We start from the raw sequence: 23,003 nt of genomic DNA, 5'->3' as shown, positions 1-23,003 counted from the left end.
GAATTCTTACAGACTTCAGGTTGTGTTTGACTTGGGTTTTTCATGTTTAAAAATGAGGTAAATAATGAAATTCAGAGGGAAAATTGCTGCATATAGCCCCTGACTTAGTGGTTCAGTTTAAGATTTTTTAAAAATTATTTCTTATTTATTTTTTGTAGTAGTGCAAAGGTTACAGGTACGGGAGCAACTGTACTTTGAATTTGGATCTTCCTAGAGCAGCAGCCACAACTCCCAGTCAGCCCTGCACTAATGAGGGGAAACAGCCAGCACTTCGCAGTGTGCTGTGTGTAGTTAGGAGCATTAAGGACATTCACCAGAGGTTCATTCGGGTGTGACCCCATCATGAGTTGAGGAGCATCTTGATTTCCTTGATGAATAATTGGGGCCTGTGTATGGTATCAGCACATTTTTATGAAAATGATTGATCATTGTATGAAGGTCCTTATTTTTAGTAGTTGATCCACATTAGAGACCTATAGAGTTGCAGCAAAGTCCTGAATTGAAAAAACATGGCTATTTAAACCTCATTCATTTCTAAAATGTGCTCTGAAGGTCTGGTAACCAGTCCTGGTTTGTCTAGGACTTGCTATCTTAGCACTGAAAGTCTAGCTGCTCCCAGGAAACCCCTGTGTTCCAGAAAACCCAGGATGGTTGGTCACTCCACCTAAAAAGGGAGATGGAAAGAAAATTAAAGGATTCCAGTTCATCAGGTTTCAACAGTGAACCATGTACACGCATTTCAACTAATTAATTGCAATCAAGGTCCCTAATCAAAATCTCTCAGGTAACCAGAATCCATGCCACCTGAGACTTTTAAGATCAATACCTTGAATTTAAGGTGGCTAGAGATGTAGATTTGGTTGGAAGTAACATTAATTTTTGTTAGTTTTCTGCCTTTTGTACGTCTTCATTTGGTGAGTTCCAGAGGTACTCATCTTTTTATACCAGCAGTATTTTGAAAAATTGTTATGGTAAGCAGATCCCCAAAGCTCATGTATAGAGTAGTTTATACTTAACCAGAGTTGAGTTTTAAAATTCAGATGGTGATGTTTATAACCTCAAATAAATTTTAAGTTCTTTAGTTTAACTAGTCTGTTCCCTTTCCTGACTTTTCATACCACCCCTGAACGTCTTCTATAGACTTTTTTATAGAGTGTCTGTAAGAAGATTACTGTCATTTGCTTGTTTTCTGCTGACTTCTTTAGGAATGTAAGCTTCATGAAAGCAAGAGCCATGATCTGTCATGGTTACCACTGTTCTTGGAGCCTACACTAGCACATTGCAACTTCTATTTAGTGAATTGGCTGAAAGGATGATTATCAATAAGTAGTTTTTTTTAAGATTTATTTATTTTATTTGAAAGAGTTACACATAGATACAGAGATTTTCCCATCTGCTGGTTTACCCCTACATGGGTGGCAGGGGCCTAAAGACTTGGGCCCTCCTCCACTGCTTTCCCGGGTACATTAGCAGGGAACTGATCAGAAGTTGGCCATAGCCGTGACTCACTAGGCTAATCCTCTGCCTGTGGCGCCGGCACCCTGGGTTCTAGTCCTGGTTGGGGCGCCAGTTCTATCCTGGTTGCTCCTCTTCCAGTCCAGCTCTCTGCTGTGGTCCGGGAAGGCAGTGCAGGATGGCCCAAGTGCTTGGGCCCTGTACCCGCATAGGAGACCGGGAGGAAGCACCTGGCTCCTGGCTTCGGATTGGCGCAGCGCACCGGCTGTATTGGCCATTTGGGGGGTGAACCAGTGGAAGGAAGACCTTTCTCTCTAACTCTGCCTGTCAAAAAAAAAAAAAAAAAAAAAAAAAAAAAAAAGTGCAGCAGCTGAGACTTGAATGAGCCCATATAGGATGCCAGCATCATAGACAGTGACTTTAATCCCCTGTGCTGCAATGCCTGTCTCAATGAGTAGGCTTTACAATGCTGCATGCTTTCCAGATTGTATTATTACAATAGGGTAGGGGATGTTGAAGCATTTTGTTTTTAAGGAAGCATTTATTTATTTTTTTAATTTTATAATATATATTTATTTACTTTTTTTCAAAGAGACCTTTTATTTAAAGAATACAAACTTTATACAACTTTAGGAATATAGTGATTCTTCCCACCATACCTGCCCTCCCACCCCCACTCCCACCCCTCCTCCTCCCTCTCCCATTCCCAGTTCCATTTTCCACTAGGATTCATTTTCAGTGAACTTTATACACAGAGGACCAATTCTGTACTAAGTAAAGAATTCAACAGTTTGCATGGAAAAAATAAAATTGTTCCTCAACAGTAGAGATAAGGGCTGTTCATAGTCATTGCATCTCAGTTAATTTCACTTTTTTTTTTTTTTGAGAAACTTGATCTTAAAGCAGCAGTCAATACATCTTCTGCAAGCACTAGACATAACTATAACTTATGAGACATAAGAATAACCTTCACTTAATAGACTAAAATGAGACAAATCTTTGAGAGCAAGTTTTATTGTTAACTCATAAATCTTTGAGGAGATCCTGCATGGGAAGTTAGTGCACAGTGACTCCTGTTGTTAATTTAACAATTAACACTCTTACATATGATGTCAGTGATCACCCAAGGTTCTTGACATGAGCTGCCTAGGCTATGAAATCTTTCTGAATGTACAAGTTCCGTCAGTATTTAGACAAGGCCACAAGCAAAGTGGAAGTTCTCGCTTCCCTTCAGAGAAAAGTACCTCCTTTGCACTGGGGTCTCACCCACCGAGGTCCTTCTTCATGTAGGACATTTTTTGCCACAGTATCTTGGCTTTCCATGCCAGACCAGAATGCCATGCCTTAAAGCCGACTCTGAGGTCATAGTCTACTTAAAGTGATTGTCATTCTATGAGTCTGCTGTATGGACTGAAGAATCATTTAAATCTATGTTTTGTTTCAAGTTGTACAGAGGTAGTGAAAATGTGTTCTTAAATTTTTGTTGTTAATGCTCTAGGGAAAGGGAATTTAGAATGACCTTAAATCTTTAAAAATAGTAATTCAGAACCTGTGGGGAGAGGAAAGTGTAAATGGATTTGAATTGATGGAATTTGAAAATTTCCCTCTACTTCTCATCCTCATCACTTTCCAATGTGCACATTTTTTAACAGCAGCGAGAGTGGGATATGAGGTTAGGTTGGGGAAAGAAAACTTAGTCACTTGGGATTTGGTACTCAGTAAGCATGAGTGCTAATGAATCATTTAAATCTATATAACCTTGGTACATATCAATAGATAGCTCCTAAGTTAATGGGTCTCAGAGTTTAGTGAACATAAGAATGTTGCAGGGAGTTGTAGGAAACTCATTCCCTGGCTGCAGTCCCAGAGGTTCTTGTTTAGTAACTGTGGTGTGGCACTGAGACATCCGTAACGTTGCGGGACAGCTTGGTGGTGTACTGATGCACTTTGTGTGAGGACAGTGTTTTGGAAAATGCTTTACATGGTGCACAGTAATTTAAAATAGGTACTTGTGGTGTAGTTAAATTATGAAACTGGAAATATATTGATTTTTGTATATTTAAAAAATCTTTGCTGCTAACTGCTGTGGTTATTCAAGAAGGTGCCCCAGAATATTTGTTGGCAGCCACCTGGTTTATGCAAAATTTGTAGAATCTAAAAAAGATTGTTTGGACTTGTATTGAAGAGCCAGCCCATTTTAAACAGTGGAAATACTGTTTAGGTGAGCCACTCCATTCTCAGGCAGGATTCAATAACATCTCTCCTTTAAATCTCAAACATAAAGATTCAGAGGAAATCCTGGAAATTCTCATTTGGCCTCCATTTATTTTCAGAACCATATGTGGGAAAATTCATGTATACTTTTTTCATAATATACATCTCATGAACTTCTTGAAGACCCCTCAAATGCATGCATTCCAAAGGATTTTTTTTGTTTAATTTAAGATAGAAACAGTGGTCTCCTGTCTGCTGGTTGACTCCCCAAATGTTTGCAATAGCCAGAGCTGGGCCAAGTCAAAGCCAGGAGCTGAGAACTTAAGCTTGAGTCTTCCATTTGGGTGGTGGGGAACCCAACTAGTGAAGCCATCACCTTCTCGCTCCCAGCGCACATTAGCAGGAAGCTGGAATGGAGAATGGAGTTGGAACTTGAACTTGGGCATTCTGACCACACTAACTGCCTGCTCAAAATCTTTTTGCACCAAAATAAACATCTTTCAATTCCATTTTCCACAAACTTTTTGAAAGACGCACACATAAGGTGCCTGTAGTAATTAACTGTCTCACTGCTTCATATATAGTCCATTAATCCTCACAGCACCCCAACCAGATAGTACTGTTAAAACCAACTGAAAGATGAGGAAAGGGGGCCCAAAGAGATAATGAGTTGCCCAAAGTGGTACACTTTTTTTTTTTTAATAGTTATTTGAAAGAGTGCTAGGGAGGGGCTGGCGCCGTGGCTCACTTTGGCTAATCCTCTGTGGTGCCGGCATCGCATATGGGCGCTGGGTTCTAGTCCTGGTTGCTCCTCTTCCAGTCCAGCTCTCTGCTGTGGCCCGGGAGGGCAGTGGAGGATGGCCCAAGTATTGGGCCCCTGCACCGTCATGGGAGACCAGGAAGAAGCACCTGGCTCCTGGCTTCGGATCGGCGCAGTGCTGGCCATAGCAGCCATTTGAGTAGTGAACCAACGGAAGGAAGACCTTTCTTGCTGTTTCTGTCTATAACTCTGTCAAATAAAAAAAAAAAAAAAGTGACGAAGGAAGAGCGAGTTACATCTGCTGGCTTACTCCCCAAAAGATGACAACAGCCAGGGCTGGGGCAAACCAAAAATCAGAAGCCAGGGAGCCCTTCTGGGTCTCCCTTGTGGGCTGCAGGGATCCAAGCACTTGAAGCATCCTCTCATTTCCTTCCCAGGTGCATTAGCAGGAAGGTGGATTGGAAGTGGAGCAGCTGTGACTTATACCAGCGCTGATAGGAGATGCCAGCATTAGGAGTTGCAGCTTAACCTGCTGCGCCAGGGTGATAACACTCTTAAATAGGCAGTAAGTAGTGATGAAGCAAGAATTCAAATCCAGGGGTACTCCTGTGGCACAGTGGGTTATGCCTGTGATGCTGGCCTCCTGTGTGAACACTGATTGGAATCCTGGCTGCTCCACTTTGATCCAGCTCCCTGATAATGCGCTTGGGAAAACAGCCGAAAATGATCTAAGTCCTTGGTCCCCTGCACCCATGTGGGAGCTCCAGATGGAGCTCTTGACTTTAGCCTGACCCAGCCCTGACTTGAGGCCGTTTGGGGAGTGATCAGTGGGTGGAAGATATCTTTCTCCCTCTCTTGCTAACTCAGCCTTTTAGACCAAACCCAAAGAGGTGGTAGAAATCCCATACCACTTTTGAGAACTGTGCCCAAAGCTGATGGTGAATATACTTCCTGTATGCTCTCAATATTCAGGTATAGTTTTTTTTGGTCATTTTTTTTTTGTTGTGTTGTAACATTTTCAGAACTCTTCTGCAACTTAAGTTGAAGTTTTTAGTCGTAATTAAAGTTAGGAGACGGCATTGTGACTCAGGAGGTGAAGCTGCTGCCTGTGATGTGCTGATTTGCGTTCTGGCTGCTCCACTCCCCGCTAACGGGCCTGGGAAAGCAGGGGAAGACGGCCCAAGGACTTCCAGGCCCCTACCATCCACATGGTGTGGCAGGAGTTCTAGGCTTGTGGCTTTGCTGGCGTAGCCCCAGCCATTTTGGCCATTTGCAGAGTGAACTAGTGGATGGAAGTATCCAAAATTGGATACCTTTGGGATACTCTTTCCTTCCCTTTCTCTTCTCTAACTGTGCCTTTCAGATAAAATTTAAATAGTTGAAAAAGAATATTTTGAAAGTATCAAATATTGACATTTCAAAATAAAGCTATAACGGCACCTTTCAAAGACTATATTTAGTGGGATATATTACCATAACTGAATTGATGTCTACCATGAGCCATTTACACATGAGTGTTTTATTCAAATTTAATACTGTTCTTTTTTTCTTAATATTTGTATATGTTGCATTTCCCCCACATTATTTTAATAAATGTTTATGAAAGTCTTTGGTTTATCCTTTACTCTGACAAATTGTTAAATTTCAGTATGCTCTGACTAAAAGGCGCCAAATGTTGATGATTTTTCTGGCTTATTAAGTTGTTATAATCGAGGCAGCTGCCTGCAGTGCCAGCATCCCATGTGGCCGCCAGTTTGAGTCCCAGCTGCTCCACTTCCGAACCAGCTCTCTGCTATGGACTGGGAAAACAGTAGATGGCCCATATCATCCATGTGGGAGACCCAGAAGCTACTGGCTCCTGGCTTTGGGTCAGCACAGCTCCCTCCAGTTGTTGCAGCTAATTAGGGAGTGAACCAGCAGATGGAAGACCTCTCTCTCTGCCTTTCAAATAAATAAATTTTAAAAAATATAAAGTTGTTATAATCTATCAACACAAACAGCAAGTTGTACACATTGATACTTGAGAGTGAAATACTACTGGAAGTACACCTCTTCATAGATAGGGGAAAGAAGAGTTTTATTGACAAGTCTTTGACATTTTTCTCTTGTAGCTTCACAAAGGTTTTAACATATAGGGTAAATAGATGTCAGGATTTTAAGTATAAAGGGCCAGATAATTCAGGATGGGAGAAAGCTCCTTCTGTTTAGAAGAAAAGATGGGAAAGAACAGGCTTGGTTCATTGATTGCAGATGGGTACATAGCATGTTGAGTTTTTAGAGCCATGTAATTTGGTTTAAGGAAAATTTTCTTCCAGCTATCCAAGCCTACATCCCTTTGGAAAGTTATTGGATACCTTTGGGATATGCACACCTCAAAATGCCACCAGATGTTCACCCTGGCACTTGGCAAGTAAATGGCCACTAATAAGGTGATGAATGTATATGTTGATGGGGCACTGAAGCAATTAAGTTTAAAATGACTGATCATGGATATGCATAGGAGGGGTCTTTAAAAAGTTAGTGGTAATTAAAAAAAAAATTGTGGGCTTGTCTTACTAACTTAACCATTGTACATAAGATAAAGGGAACATTAAATTCACCCAGTAGGGTCTGCATTGTTGAACCACTGCCTGTGACACAGAGATTTCATGTGAGTGCCAGTTTGAGTTAGGACTGCTCCACTTTAGCTCCAGGTCCCTGCTATTGTGCCTAAGGAAGGCAGCAGATGGCTCAAGTGCTTGGGCCTCTGCTACTTATGTAGACCTGGATGGAGTTCTTGGCCTAACCCCAGTCAGTTGCCATTTGGGAAGTGAACCAGTATATTACTCTTTGAAACCTTAAAAGAAAAATTTACTCTGGTGGGATTGTGGGTGGGAAAAGAAAAATTTACTCCGGTGGGATTGTGGGTGGGATTGTGTGTAAAAATACGTCAACGAAGATTAAAAAAAAAAAAAAAACACTCAGGATGTTAATTGTGTTCAGTATTTTATAATTTTGCCAAAGTATATGCAAAATTAAATAAAAGGTCTCTGGGAACCCAGACGTGACTGGGCCAGTGTTGCAGAAAAGCAAGTTATGTGATGTCAGCGTCCCATTTTGGAGCACTGTGTGGAGTGCCGGCTCCTCTGCTTCTAAACCAGCTGCGTGCTGATGTGCCTGGGAAAGCAGCAGATGATGAGGTCCCCAGAACTTGGCCCCCTGCCACCCAGGTGGAAGACGTGGATGAAGTTCTGGGCTCCTGGCTTCTGCCTGGCTTGGCCCTGGCTGTTGCAGCCATTTGGAGACCAGACTAGCGGAGGAAAATTCAGTCTATCACCTGCCACCCAGAGGCCCAATTTCTCTCTGCTTTTCAAATATATAAATCTTGAGTGGTAAAAAGACAAAATATTAATACAAAGTGAAGTGCCAGTGAATAGTAACACAAATTACACCACTGAGGTAGTTATACAAAATCCATTTCTGCCATCCAAGGTCTAGTTTGTTGCATATACTGATTTCAACACTCCTGAGTTGTGTGGCTCTCATTACAATGATTGGGATTCAGGGACAGGTTAAGGAATGCTTTTTTAAAGAGTTCTCAAAGTTCTTTAAGGTGAAATAAACTTTTCCTTTTTGAACTGCTAGTGATAGAGAGCCGCATACCAGTTCTTAATAATTTTTATTCAAGCAGCAATGTATTTGGGAGCTGAAACGGCCCATTATTACAATTTTATTTTAAAAAATAACCTATTAAATGAGATTACCCAATGTTGAACTTCACTTTTGATTGTAGAACTTAAGCATCTTGGCAATGACACTTTGGTTACACTTGATCAAAAAAATACTCGTCCCAGCTCAAACATTACCTTAGGATGAAAAAAGTAAAAATTACTTCCTGGCAGGTAAATTATCAGAGCAAACTAAAATGACTTTTCCAAGACTGATTAATTAAAAATGTTAGAGTGAATATCTGCCTTCCTTACAGGGCAAGCTGCCGGTGAGAGACGGATTCCTGGTGTTGGGCTGTTAGAAGCAGCTACAACTTTTCCCAGATGCTACCTTCACAAATGTGGAATCTTCAAAATAGTACATTGAATGCAGCTGCAAAATACTATCACTGAGAACTTGCCTCACTTCTAAGTAGAATCAGTAATTAGAACAAGGCCATCCTCTTTCGTGCTGTAATTCTTTCTTAGCCCTGTGTTTGTGCAGAGATGGTGGGCGTGGGCCAGGAGGGCTCTGCTCACCTCTATGGTGATGAGGATGACAATCATCCATTCGAGTCGCAGGGCCCTCTTCTCGTTAAGGTGGTTCCGCATCAGATCTGTCAGTTCCATGCAGTGCTGAAGTTTTTCATTCATGACCTGTATTTTTAAAAGTATAGTCAAGTGTTCATGTCTAGGAAAATTATTTTGGTTGCATGCTGCAGAATTCTGCAGGTACACCGTGGAAATCATCCCTTCCACTCTTGGTCCTTGGTCACCCAGCCAAGGACAGCCAGCCTTGTGATTCCATCTGGGAGACATCCTGTAAAGCAGACTTAACTGCAAGAAATACTTTGCATACCAAAACTTCTCTATTTGTGAATATTGGTAAAGACCTGAAAATGTTTCTGAAAAGTCCTAGTTTTGGTAGCTGATCTTAGATGTTTAGCAATTTAAAAAGGCATCCTTGGGGCAGGTATTTGGTGTAGCAGTTAAAATGCTAAGTAAGGCATCCTTATCCCATTATTAGAGGAGGTGGTTTTGATGCCCATCTCCTGTTCTTGACTCCAGCTTCCTGGTAATGCAAACCTTGGAGGCAGTAGTGATGGCTCAAGTAATTGGAGTCCTGCCACCCATGTAGGAGCTGACTTCTCTCCAGCCTGGCACTGGCTGTTGCAGGCATTTGGGAAGTGAACCAGCAGAAGCCTCTCAAATTTTAAACAAAGCAGCCCTGAAACTAGCACAGCCTAAAGGTCATGAAAACAGCGATTATCATCTGAAAAACCCCAAATACTTAACACCGGACCTGCTGCACACTCACCACCAGATGGCACTACTTTGAAATGCAAAGGTTCTGTTTTAGGATGCTTCATGAACATATTGTAGTTCACAGAAAATAAACCTTGATTTTTAGGCCTGAACTTGACTTGGCAACCTATATACCTACTCAGTTTTTTAAAAATATTTATTTGAAAGGCAGAGTTACAGAGAGGGAGAGAGAGCAGGAGAGGGAAAGGTGTCTTCCATCACTGGCTCACTCCCCAAATGGCCACAACGTGCCGATCCAGAGCCAGGAGCTTCTTCCAGGTCTCCCATATGGGCACAGGGGCCCAAGGACTTGACCCATCTTCCAATGCTTGCCCAGGCCATAGCAGAGAGCTGTATCAGAAGTGGTGCAGCCAGACTCGAACCGGCACCCACACAGGACACCACCACCATGGGCTGCAGCTTTACCTGCTATGCCACAGCACTGGCCCCCCTACTCAATATTTCTCACTTTCCTATGGCAATTGAGAAGTCTGCTAATAAACTTTTTTAGACTATTTGATTGGGGCCGGTGCTGTGGCACAGTAGGTTAATCCTCCGCCTGCAGTCCCGGCATCCCATGTGGGTGCCGGGGTTCGAGTTCTGGCTGCTCTACTTCCGATCCAGCTCTCTGCTATGGCCTGGGAAAGCAGTAGAAGATGGCCTAATTCCTTGGGTCCCTGCACAGGCATGGGAGACCCAGAAGAAGCTCTTGGCTCCTAGCTTTGGATCGGCATAGCTCTGGCTGTTGCAGCCATGTGGGGAGTGAACCAGTGGATGGAAGACCTCTCTGCCTCTCCTCTCTCTCTAACTATGACTTCCAAGTAAAATAAATAAATCCAAAAAAAGAAAAAGGACTATTTAATAGTCTCATGGGATTTGGGGAGGGTGCAGGTTTGGTAAGTGAAAATCAGGAGACCAGTTACCATTACTGCAAGTGCAGGTATTGATAGGAACATGTTAGCGTATTCTACTCATTTTTATGATTCTTACACAACATGAAACTGCCTTTACTAATGAGTTAACATATTGAAACTCTGAGATGATTTGCTCTTATTTAGGGATTCCTAGGGTCCTGTGGTTTCTAGCCTGAGTAAATGTTCAGAATATTCCTCTCCCATCTCTTTCATCTTTCTTCATTTCTAGGAGCTGCTTGACCCTGGTGTGCATTTGCTTCTCTTCTCAAACTACTGATCCAGTCTTCTTCCATTTAGCTTCAACTCTGACCAAAGAACCTTTTCTTCCTCTTCCCATCTTTTGCAATTTGTATTATTTGTACTATTACCAAAACCTCGAAACTCCCAGTTATTAAATCTGATAACTTTTATTAGTTCCAGTGTTCAGTTAATCCAAGCACTGGACTATACGGTGAAATGGGCCCACATGAGTCCCTGCTGCTACTATGTGTTTCCTATTTCAGCTAGCTAGCTAGGCATGCATCCTACTTGCATGCAGAAGAGGAAGCAGGAAAAACCATCACAGACACGCTCAGTGTGGGTCAGGCTGTAAGTAGGCAGTTCCTAGGAAGGCAAGTGTAGAGGTGGGGGCAGAAGGGAAGCTTTTCAAACAGCAGAAACAGTCCAGAAACAAACACAACTAGACCTAGACAACTTGGAAAGAAGCACATGGAAATGAGGTTAAGGAGGTAAGTACCAAACTGAGGTGTTGCATACCCCATGTAGCACAGGCAGAAATAAAGCTCCTCCTACCCCATAGATAGATTCATGGAGTTAGGATGTGCCTATGGGTAAAATATGGCAAAGGAGACTGTAAAAAGACTGCAAAATCCCTAGGTTTTCCAGGAGAGTACAACGTAATAGGACTGGAAGTAGGAGGCAGAATTCAGAATGACGCAGTGAAGGCCCAACTAACCTGTGCTAGATGGAGGAAGGGGCTTCAAACCAAGGGATGTGGGTGGCCCCTAGGAGCCGGAAAAGGCAAGGAAGTGGCTCCAGCCTACAGAGAAGAATGCAGCCTGGGGAACAGTTCGATTTTTGTCCTAGTAACACTTGAAGACTTGTGACCTCCAGAACTGTGAGATGACACATTTGTGTTCAGCTGCTAGGCTTGTAATTTTTTATAGCAGCAATAGAAAACAAATATGCAGTGCTCTAGGGTCTGAATTTACTCTGCAGGTCCTTTGTTCAACCCTGGGCAGAGGAGACTGACCAATAGGTAAGATACCACCTCTTTGCCTTCAGGTCAGCAGATGCAGACAGCCTGGAAAGGGCCTGTGGGGAGCGTTGGAGGCAGGGAAGTGGGTAGGGGGCCAGTCCAGGTGAGTGCCAGGGGGTGCACACTCATCCTGCCTGCAAGCTTGAAGGCAGGGGTCAGTATGGCACCACTCACCAGCCCAGGGTCTACTGCACAAACTTGCCACAAATATTTGCCAACGAGTGAATGATATTTTGAGAGAAATCAATATAGGAATGCATAAAATGAAAATGACTGGATGTGGCTGAGAGGACACCCAGGTGACTTAAGTTTGTGGATAACCAACTACACAGATGAGGCTAGGTGGTCCTGCCATTAGCTGAAACAACAGAGAAGGCTCCATATTTAAAAAAAATTTAAGGTAGTGTTACAGAGAGGGAAAGAAATTTTCCATCTGCCTGGCCACTTCTCAAATGGTCCCAACAGTTGGGGCTGGGACAGGCCAATAATAGGAACCTGAAACTTAATCTGGATCTTTCACATGGGTGGCAGGGGCCTGATTCCTTGGGCCAACTTCCACTGCTTTCCTAGGTGTATCAGTGGGGAGCTGGATCAGAGGCGGAGCGGCTGGGACTTGAACCTATGTTCATATGTGATGCTGGTGTCATAGGCAGTGGCTTAACCTGCTGTACAATGCTGGATCCTCATTTTGAAATCTTAATCACTGATTAACCATACAAATACTTTTCAAGTAGGTATTATATGTAAAGTCTTTGCCAAGAGTATTCTTTTAATTCTTTTCATTGCTGGTTCAGTCTCCCAAATATCTGCAATGGCCAGGGCTGATCCAGACCAAAGCTGTGAGCCAGGAACTCAGTCTAGGTCTACCATGTGAGTGGCAGGGAAACTACTTGAGCCATCAGCTCCTGCCTTCCAGGGTGTACATTAGCAGGGAGTTGGGGTAAGGGGCCAGAGCCAAGGATAGAACCCCAGTACTCTAACTTGGGATGTGGGTGTTCCAGGCTCCCTACGTTATTATATTCTTAACGAAATAATATAATCATGGTCTCTGATCTTGATCTCATAAAGCGTACATTCTAGTGAGGAATCACATAATTCTAAAAAAGAAGCAATACCTAAATGTGGAGGATCTATGAAATATTTGGGGCTCAAGGCACACATCCGAAAACTACAAGGAAGAAAAGGGAGAACTCATGAGAACAAATGCGCATTGTGTATACAGCATGAATTAGAATCAGTGGGGACTAGTGTGATGTGGTGAGCGAAGCTGCCACCTGCAACACTGGCATCCCCGATGGGCACCAGTTCATGTCTCATTGCTGCTCCACTTCCAACCAAGCTCCCTGCTAATGGCCTGGGAAAAGCAGCAGAACATGGCCCAAGTGTTTGGGGCCCTGCCACCTACATTGGAGACCCAGATGATGCTCCTGGCTCCTGGCTTGTGGCCATTTGGGGAGTGAACCAGTAGACTGAAGATTCTCTCTAACTTTCAAATAACAAAATGAATCTTAAAAAAAAAGGAATCAGTGACAACCTTGGGGAACCAGCTTGAGAAAATGTGGCACAAACTGGCTGCTTTCCTTACAACACTTCTGTAACTGCTATCTTAATGTTTTCCCATGACGTAATTACCAAATAAAAATGATTTTACCTTTGGCTTCTTTTCAGCATGGCCTATGCCCAATCACTCCTATTTTCCTAAAACTCCTTGCCTTTTTTTTTTTTTTAAGATTTATTTGTTTGAAAGGCAGAGTTACAGGGAGGCAGAGAAAGAAAGAAAGGAAGAGAGAAAGGGAGAGAGAGACAGAGAGAGATCAATCTTTCATCTGCTGGTTCACTCCCCAGATGGCTGCAACGGCTGGAACTGTGCAGATCCAAAGCCAGGAGCCAGGAGCCTCTTCTGGATCTCCCACACAAGTGCAGGGGCCCAAGGACTTGGGCCATCTTCTACTGCTTTCCCAGGCCATAGGAGAGAGCTGGATTGGAAGAGGGACTCGAACCGGCACCGTATTGGGATGCCAGCACTGCAAGCAGCAGCCTCATCAGTTACCCCACAGTGCCCGCCCCTGCTCTATCTTTTGAGGAAAGAACATGGAACAACTTTCTCCTCATACTACCTCCATGCTTGCTTGCTGAAGGTCAGTGCTAGGGCTTACCTTTTAGAACCTATCCTGCCAACACCACAGTAACCACAATGAGGGAGGGTAAACTGATCCCCTCTGAATAATCATAACGTAAGCCAACTAGTCTTAACTGCATTTGGGACACCAGGAAGGTACTCTGAGAGATACAGTCTGAGAAAATTTAGGTGTGCCTCATAACTCATGTGGGGGCTGTGTTGTGGCACAATGGGTTAAGCTGCATTTGTGCTGCCCGCACCCCATATGGGAACACTGGTTCTAGTCCCAGTAATCTTGCTTCCAATCCAGCTTCCTACTAATGGGCCTGGGAAGGCAGCAGAAGACTTCAGCCCCTGCCATCCACGTAGGAGACATGGATGGAGTTCCTGTCTCCTGGCTTTGCTTTGGTCTGGCCCAGGGCAGGCCACTGTGGCCATTCAGACAGTGAACTAGTAGAATGAGTAGATCTCTCTCTCTCTCTCTCTCTGCCTTTCAAATAACACATCTTAACACCAAAACTATGTCTCAGAGTAAGACCACTGAAGGAAAAAAAGAACAGTTGACATGTGAGTGGTGGAGATAATAAAATAGGCATTTCAGCTGCCTGAGAAGCCTGAGACCTCTGCTGGTAGAGACCTCTGAGAAACAGTAAGGGAAAGCATTTTTCTCTATGTTCCCATTCTTTGGCTAAAGCTTTTCACAGAAGCTTTCATTCATTCATGAAGCCTGCTGTGTGTTTGGATATCCTGGAGACCCTAAAGACACAGGACTTCCCCAGGAAAACAGTCCTAGAGATAGTCATGAAATTACTGTCATATGTCATCTGTGACTTGCTGAGCCTGAAGAGTATCATGAAGTTTTCCATCTGGGGAGTGAACCAGTGGATGGAAGATCTCTGTTTCTCCCTCTGTAACTCTTTCAAAATACATAAATGAATCTTTAAAAAAAGAAATCTCTGCCTGAGAATTGAGCTGTCAAAAGAATCTTCCAGCTGGACTGAATGATACCTGCTCTACCTGCTTTCTGGGCTGCTTGGGAGACTGCCCAATGGTACAGAGGAGCCCTTGCATTCAGATGAGCTCTGTCCCCAGACAAGTCCAGGGTACCCTTCCTGGCATCTGGGTTAACAGGGCAACAAGACAGTGGTACTTTCTCCAGGTTTTCTCCTTCTTGGAAGTTTAATTTTTACCCAACTAGTTGCTTATTCACGCACTTTCCTTTTCATTGACCTTTTAACATTTCTTATCTTTTACTGTGGCTGCCATGGTGAACCTAAGGGATCTGAGTAAGTTCTAGAAAGATACCTTTATCTTTATACTTCTCTTTGTCTAGGCCATGTATTCAGTATCTCCTCTACTCAAACCATGACTGGGGACTGTCACCGTGTTCTCTTTCCCTATACTTCTGTCCTGGAGGCACGTGCGAAATATACCAGAGGCACCAATGTCAAACAGAACTGGGATCTGAGGAGGCCCCAGGGTGCCTGAGCTCAACCTCTCCAAGCAGCTTGGCTATTGCTCAGTCACTTTTATTGCCTTAATTAAGCAGAGCAGGCTGGTTATCAGAAGAGGGAGAGAGGTCTGCATCTGCTTGGTGGCAATGATCCTGTATCTCATCATGATGATTCCTCCAGAAGTCTCTATACCCAGAGAAAAAGGAGAGATACTCAAGAACATTTAGTGCCAAATACTTTCAATCATGTCCCCAGTAAATATAGCTGTCTCTAAAGGATTCTCACAAAAGACTGTATTTTCAAATTAATTTACATACAATAAAATGTACCCATTCTAGACCTACGACTTGGGGATTCTTGACAAATGCATTCCTGTTTGTAGCTTTTGACTATTATAAATAATGTTCCTATACACAGGTACAAATCTGTGTGAGGACATGTTTTAATTTCTCATGAGTAAACAGAATGGAATTACTGGGTCATATGGTAAGTTTATGATTAACTTTATGAGAAACTGCCAACTTCTTTTGCAAAGTGGTTGTACCAAATTGTATTGTACAAGTAATGCATGAAAATTCAATCACTCTACATCCTCACCAACACTCAGTGTTGTCAGTTTTTAAAGTTTTGGCCATTTTGGACTAGAAGTTTGATCTAGCACTTAAGATACTGGTTGAGGCACTCTTAATGCCATGTCCGAGTGACTGGGTTCAAGTCCAGACTCTGTTCCCGATTCCACTTCCTGCTAATGCATATCCTGGGAGGCAGTGGTTATGACTCAAGTAATGGACTCCCTGCCACCACTGGGGAGATCTGGATTGAGCTCCTGGTTCCCAGCTTTGGCCTTGCCCAGCCTGAACCACTGTGTGCATTTGGGGAGTGAACCAGTGGATGGTAGCTCTCTGCCTCTCAAATTAAAATAAATTTTAGCAGCTTTAATGGGTTAAAAAGTCTCTGAGGTTTAATTTGAATCACTGACAAATAATGACTTGGAACATCTTTTCATATGGCCATTCATATATCTTTTTGCAAAGTCTGTTCAAATCTTAAGCCCATTTAAATAACTGGGCTGTCTTTATGTAGAAACAGTGCTTTGTAAGTTCTGAACAAGTCTGTTGTCATGTTGATTTATTGAGAATGTTTCTTGTGAGTCTGTGGCTTGCCTTTTCATAGTCTTAGTCTTTTAAAGAGAAGTTTTTAATTCTTATAAAGTTTAACTTTCAAGTTTTTTTCTTTTTCATGGCTTGTGCTTTTTTTTTTTTAATCAATCCTGAGAGATCTTGTTTGAAGATCATGAGGTTTTTCTCTTCTATTTTTCTACTGAAGTTTCATAATTTTATATTTAGTTCTGATCAAATTCAAAACAGTATCAAGTATGGGATAGGGTTATTTTTTACATGTTGTTCTAGCATCATTTGTTGAGAAGACTATCCCTTTGCTATTGAACTTGCCATCTTTGTTAAAAATAACTGCTCATAAGTGTTTGAGTCTATTTCTGGACTCTCTTCTGTTCCACTGACATGTATGTCTATCCTTATGCTAGTATTTAACTGTTTTTTGGTTACTGTAGCTTTGAAGTGAGTTTTATAAATCAGGCAATAAAATTCTTCAGCTTTGTGCTTTGCTTTAGCCAGTCTAGGCCTCTAGGCCCTTGGCATTTTCATTTCAAAATTAGCTTGCAGGTGTGTGTAAAATGGTTAAGACATGGGTTAAACAAATACCTGGGATTGATACTCAGCTCTGGCTCCTGAATCCAGCTTCCTCCTAATACAGATCCTTGGAGGAAGTTGTGATGGCTCAAGTAATTGGGCTCCTGCCACCCAGAGAACCCTGGAGGGTATTTCTGGCTGCCTTCTTCCACCCTGGCCCAGCCCCAGGTGTTGCAAGCATTTAGGGAGTTAAATCAGTGGATGGGAACTCTCTAAAATAAATTGAAAAAAAATAAAATAAAATAAAATAGAGAAGGGGTTGGCATTGTGGTGTATCGAGTAAAGCCACCTCTCGTGATGCCGGCATCCCATTTGGGCACTGGTTCCTGTCCTAGCTGCTCCAATTCCAACCCATCTCCCTGCTGACAGCCTGGGAAAGCAGTGGAAGATGGCCCAAGTGCTTGAGCCCCTGCTACTCATATGGGAGAGCCTGAAGAAGCTGCTGGCTCCTGGCTCCAGCCTGGCCCAGCCTGGCCTGTTACAGCCATTTGGGGAGTAAACCAGAGGATGGAGGGTATCTTTCTCTCTCTAACTTTGTCGTCAAATAAATCTTTAAATAAATAAATGGAGGTAGATAAAAATTTTTTATGTTGCTACTTCAAAATGTTTGTGAAAATGGAATTAAAAGGTCAAGTTTATTTTGGTGGAATAAAGTTTTGAGGTACAGGCATCTGTAGAGTGGAAAAGCTACCACTTGGGACACTCACATCGCATTTCAGAGTTGCCTAGGTTTGAGTTCTGCTCCACTCTTCATTTCAGCTTCCTGCTAACGTGCACTCTGAGAGGCAGTAGTTGGGTCTCTCATTCACATGGGAGACCCAAATTGAGTTCTCAGCCCCTGGCTTTGGCCTGGCACAGCTCCAGCTGCTCTGGGCATTTGGAGAATGAACCAGTAGATAAAGATCTTTCTCTTTTTCTCTCTCTACTTTTCAAATAAAAATAAATAAGCAGATAAAAATTTTAAAAATAAAATAAAATCAGCCTGCAAGTTCTAAAAAAAAGTGCATGCCTGTTGGGATTTTGATTGGAATTGAATTCAATCTACAAATCACTTTGCAGAAGTAACATCTATGTCACAAACATGATACACATATAAGTACATTTCATTCACTCAGAACTTTAGTTTCTCAGCCATGTTTTGCAGTTTTAGGACACAGGTCTTACTTATCTTTAAAAATTTCCACCAAGGCCAAAAACTAGAATATCACTGCTTTTGGCATCAACTTTCTAGTCTATGCAGTGTCACATGGTTCTGAACACAAGGAGATCAGCAACGGTCCAGCATCTTTGGTGGCCTATCACTATCAAAGATAACTGGCAGTGTGAGGATGATGTGGCTCAGTGTTCACAAAGTAGACTTCTACAATTTCCTCCGTCTTTTTCAAAACCTTTTGGTAGGCAGATATCTAAGATGCCAGCAAAGATTCTCCACCTCCTGCTGTTCTCGGGTGTGTGTGTTTACTGGGGTGTGGGCTGGGTCTGCTGAGTTGTCATTAGCAAACAGAATACAACAGTGTTGGAACATCACTGCTGTGAAGAAATTACAAGGATTGTGCCTCCTCTCTTGCCAGCGCTCTCTCTAGTGGACAGTCTTTCTGGATCCTGAAGGTGCTCGCTCTGACACCACCAGCTGCTGTGTTTCAAAGGCTCTATGGAGGAAGCTCTGGCAAGGAACTGGGGGGACGTCCCTGGCCAAAACCTCATGAGGAACTGAAGCCTCAACCCCACAGCCTGAGAGGAAGTGAATCTTGTCAACAACCACATGAGTAAACAAGGAGGTGAGTCCTTCCCGGCCAGCCTGAGATGACTGCAGCTGTGTGACAGATGCAGAGCCACGGGATCCAGCTAAGCTGCCCTCAGATGCCTGGCCAGCAGAACCATGAGATAACAAGCGCTGTTTTCAGGAAGATGTGACTATTATAAACATATATGCACCTGATTACAGGGAACCTGGCTATTTAAAAGAAATGATAATGGATCTAAAGGGAGACATAGACTCCAATACAATAGTAACAGGGGACTTCATTACCCCACTTTCAGCAATGGACAGATCAAGAAGATAGAAAATCAGCAAGGAAATAAACAACAGATTTAATTGACACTACAGACCAAATGGAACTAAGATAGCTATAGAATTTTTCATCCTACAGTTCCAGAATACACACGCTTTTCACCAGTGCATGGAACTTTCTCTAAGATAGACCACAGGCCAGGCCATAAAGCAAGTCTCAGCAAATTCAAAAAATTGAAACCATACCATGTATCGTCTCTGACAACAATGGAATGAAGCTGGAAATCAACAACTCAAGAATCTCTAGAACATATGCAAACACATGGATACTGAACAACATTCTCCTGAATGAACAGTGGGTGACAGAAGAAATCAATAGAGAAATCAAAAAATTTCTGGAAACAAATGAAGATGACAATCCAACACATCAAAGCTTCAGGGGAAAAAGCAGTGTTAAGAGGAAAGTTTGTAGCAGTTGGTGCCTACATCAAGACTTTGCAAAGGCAGAAATAAATGAGCTATCCATGCATCTCAAGGACCTAGAAAAACAACAGCAAACCAAACCCAAAATTAGTAGGAGTAAAGAAATAATTAAAATTAGAGAAGAAATCAACAAAACTGAAACAAAAAAATACAAAAGATCAGTGAAATGAAGAGCTGGTTTTTGAAAAATAAGTAAATAAATAAAATTGACACATCACTGGCCCAACTAATCAAGAAAAGGAAGAAGAAGATACAAATCAATAAAATTAGGGATGACAAAGGACAACAGACACAGTAGAAATAAAAATTATCATCAGAAATTACTACAGGGCAAGCGCCGTGGCTCACTAGGCTAATCCTCCGCCTTGCGGCGCGGGCACACCGGGTTCTAGTCCCGGTCGGGGCGCCGGATTCTGTCCCGGTTGCCCCTCTTCCAGGCCAGCTCTCTGCTGTGGCCAGGGAATGCAGTGGAGGATGGCCCAAGTGCTCCTGCCATCGGATCAGCGCGGTGCGCCGGCCGTGGTGGCCATTGGAGGGTGAACCAACGGCAAAGGAAGACCTTTCTCCCTGTCTCTCTCTCTCTCTCTCTCACTGTCCACTCTGCCTGTCCTCAAAAAAAAAAAAAAAAAAAAAAAAAAAAAAAAAAAAAAAAAAAAAAAAAATTACTACAAAGAGCTGTATGCCAACAAACTGGAAAATCTAGAAGAAATGGACGGATTCCTGGACACAAACAAACTGCCTAAAACTGAGTCATGAAGGCACAGAAAGCCTAAACGGACCAATAACCAAGACAGAAATTGAATCAGTAATAAAGACTCTCCTTACAAAGAAAAGCCCAGGACTAGATGGCTTTACTGCTGAATTCTACCAGACATTCAGAGAAGTAACTCCAATTCTTCTCTAGCTATTCAAAGCACCTGGAAGGCAGGAAATCTTCCCAAATTCCATCTATGAAGCCAGCATCACCTTAATTCCTAAATGTGAAAAACATACAACAGAGAAAAAGAACTACAGACCAATATCCCTGATGAACACAGACGCAAAATCCTCAACAAAACACTAGCCTTCAAATCCAACAACACACCAGAAAGATCATTCACCCTGACCAAGTGGGATTTATCCCTGGAATGCAAGGATGGTTCAACATTCGCAAATCAATGTGATACATCATATTAACAAACTGAAGAACAAAAACCATATGATTATCTCAGTAGTTGCAGAGAAGGCATTTGATAAAAAGTATTTTATGGCACTAACTTTTGGGGTAATTTGCTACACAGCAACAGCTAATTAATCCAACCACAGGCAGTAACTCATCACTATGAAGCTTGTAATACTCCTCTTTTATACCTTGTAGGCCTAATTTTCTTTTATCCTGGACAGTATGATGAAGGTGACTGAAGATGGAATAATGGAAATTACCCAATCTGAAAAGTACAGAGAAAAGATGCTGGTGGGAAAAAAAAAATGAACAGTGCTTCAAAGACTTATATGAATGCAATTATGGTCAGACATCCCATGTCATTAGAAGACAGAGATTTCCCACTGGGAACCAGGCAGTCAGAAGTGGCATAGCATTTTTCAGGTGCTGAAAGAAAAAAACCTGTCAGCCCAGGAACCCCACAGTTAGTGGAAGTACCCTTCAAGTATGAAAGGGAAATCAAGAAATTCCCCAATGGAGGAACACTGAGAATCTGTCTCAGCAGACTTAGCTAAGAAAAGCCAACCAAAACTCCTCAACAGAAAGGAAATAATAAAAGAAACTGTTGAATGTCAGAAGGAAACAAGAAACACAGAAAGAATAAAGATATGGGTAATTAGAACAGATTTTCCTTCCCCTCTTTTCTAAATTCTATTTGGTGGTTGAAGCAAAAATTCTAGCATTATCTGATGCAGTGTGTCTGCAGAAGAATAGTTAAGTAACAGTTAAAAATATGGAGGGTAATGGAAAAAAAAGTTTCTATGCATGATTTGATATAAAAAGGTGTTGAAACCAGGAGATTATTGTAACTTATTTATGTAAAATGTAATGCCTACAGCAACCACTACCTATTTGTGCAAACAGATAACTTCAAAAATAATACACCCAAATCATATTGGGGTTCCACAAGATGTTCAGGTAACCCCAGGAAGGCAGGAATTGATAGACCCAACAGCTCAGATGGATTCAAGAGCATTACACTCAGTGAAAAGAGCCAGTTTTTAAAAGTCAAAGTCTATATGATTCTATAGAACATTCTCAGTAAAGAGATGGGGATAGATTACTCTCTGACAGGGTTCAGGGTGATGGAGGGAAGAGAGCAGGTGTGATGATAAGGGGACAGCATGAAGGAGATCTTTATGTGATAGCATAGTTCAATACCTGGCTGTCACTCCATCTGTCTTACAAGATCCTTTGTTAAATCCATTCTGTTCTCACCGTTACCATTATTGTTCAGGACCTCATAAACTCTTGCTTGAAACTTAACAGAGGCTACAAGCTCCCAGGCCTTATCTAGCTTACAGAGCAAATACCAGAAGATCTTTTGACACAAAAAGTTCAAAAGTGTGCAGAGGACAAGAAGGAGGGGAAATCTAAGAGACCTAAAGAAATCAAACAAAATATTTGTCAGCAAGGAGTCAAACTTATTTAGTTTAAAATTTCTTTTCACACAATCACATAAATTATGGGCAAATTATGTGTGTCTCTCAGTGCAAGTACAAAATACATACCTTAACTCTTCGAGCAATGCTAAGGAATTGACAGGTTTTATCATAGAGCTCTTCCAGGTTTTCTCTGTCCCAGTAGAAGTCAGGAGTGATCAAGAAGTCTGAACTCAAGTTTATACGATGCCTTAAAAAAGGGAAATTATAATTTTTTAATCTATTTTGTAGTAAAAATCATTGTTTCTATTAATTCCATATTTACATGATGTGTCAAGAAAAAATTTTTAATGCTGACATTTGCAAAATGCTTCTGAGAAACATGCAAGCTAAAACACTTAATTTCAAAATTTTCATCCAAATTAATCTAATATTTAATACCAATATTACTTATTAAGTGGATAGAGAGAAATCTCTTTTTGTTTTAAATTTCTAAGCTTGTTTTATTTCATTAGGAAAGTTACAATATACACACACTTTTTGGGGACATAGCTCAAACATCAAAAATACACATCTTCCCCCTTCCCCGACTCCCTGTGTAATTGTCAGTTTCTTCAGTACCCCTCCATGTACATGGAAACACTGGATAAGCAAATACATATATACAAACATATACACTCTCTCTCTTTTTTCTGCATTTTAAGCAATTTTTTTAAAAAGATTTTTATTGTCATTTTATTTGAGATATATATACAGACATTCTATCTCTAGCTCATTCCCTAAATGCTCTTAACAGCCAGGATTAGACGAGGCCAAAGCCAGGAACCTGGAACTCAATCCAGGTTTCCCATGTGGGTGGCAGGGACCTAAGTTCCTGGGCCATTATGTGCTGCCTCCTAGGGTGCACATTACTAGGACACTGGATCTGAGGAGCTAGGACTGCACCCAGAGACTTGAATATGCGATGCGGGCATCCCAAGCAGTGACTGAATTGCTGTGCCCACACCTACCTTATCCTTTTTTAACAAGAGATCTAAGCTTACTTTAAAATT

At 42.0% G+C, this 23,003-nt stretch overlaps 1 protein-coding gene across 5 annotated transcripts in view; it reads right to left on the bottom strand.

Annotated features, from left to right (window-relative positions):
* Nucleotides 1–8,070: 8,070 nt before the first annotated feature.
* The window catches only part of RMND1 (required for meiotic nuclear division 1 homolog), a 46,199-nt gene continuing 31,266 nt past the window's right edge, over nt 8,071–23,003 (bottom strand). For all 5 annotated transcript variants that reach the window (XR_007922790.2, XM_017345423.3, XM_002714941.5 and 2 more), the window contains 3 exons: nt 22,081–22,201; nt 8,656–8,772; nt 8,071–8,274 (listed from right to left, as the gene is read on the bottom strand). Coding sequence is in view for 4 of the 5 variants with exons in the window: in XM_017345423.3 (XP_017200912.2) it covers nt 8,242–8,274; nt 8,656–8,772; nt 22,081–22,201 (271 nt within the window). In the remaining variant the exon portion in view is untranslated. The remainder of the gene's footprint in view (nt 8,275–8,655; nt 8,773–22,080; nt 22,202–23,003) is intronic.

The sequence above is a fragment of the Oryctolagus cuniculus genome, chromosome 5 (genome assembly GCF_964237555.1).
Source record: "Oryctolagus cuniculus chromosome 5, mOryCun1.1, whole genome shotgun sequence".
In the NCBI taxonomy this organism is placed as follows: domain Eukaryota; kingdom Metazoa; phylum Chordata; class Mammalia; order Lagomorpha; family Leporidae; genus Oryctolagus; species Oryctolagus cuniculus.
The sequence above is the reverse complement of the archived record's forward strand: the minus strand, read 5'-3'. Positions and strand labels throughout refer to the sequence as shown.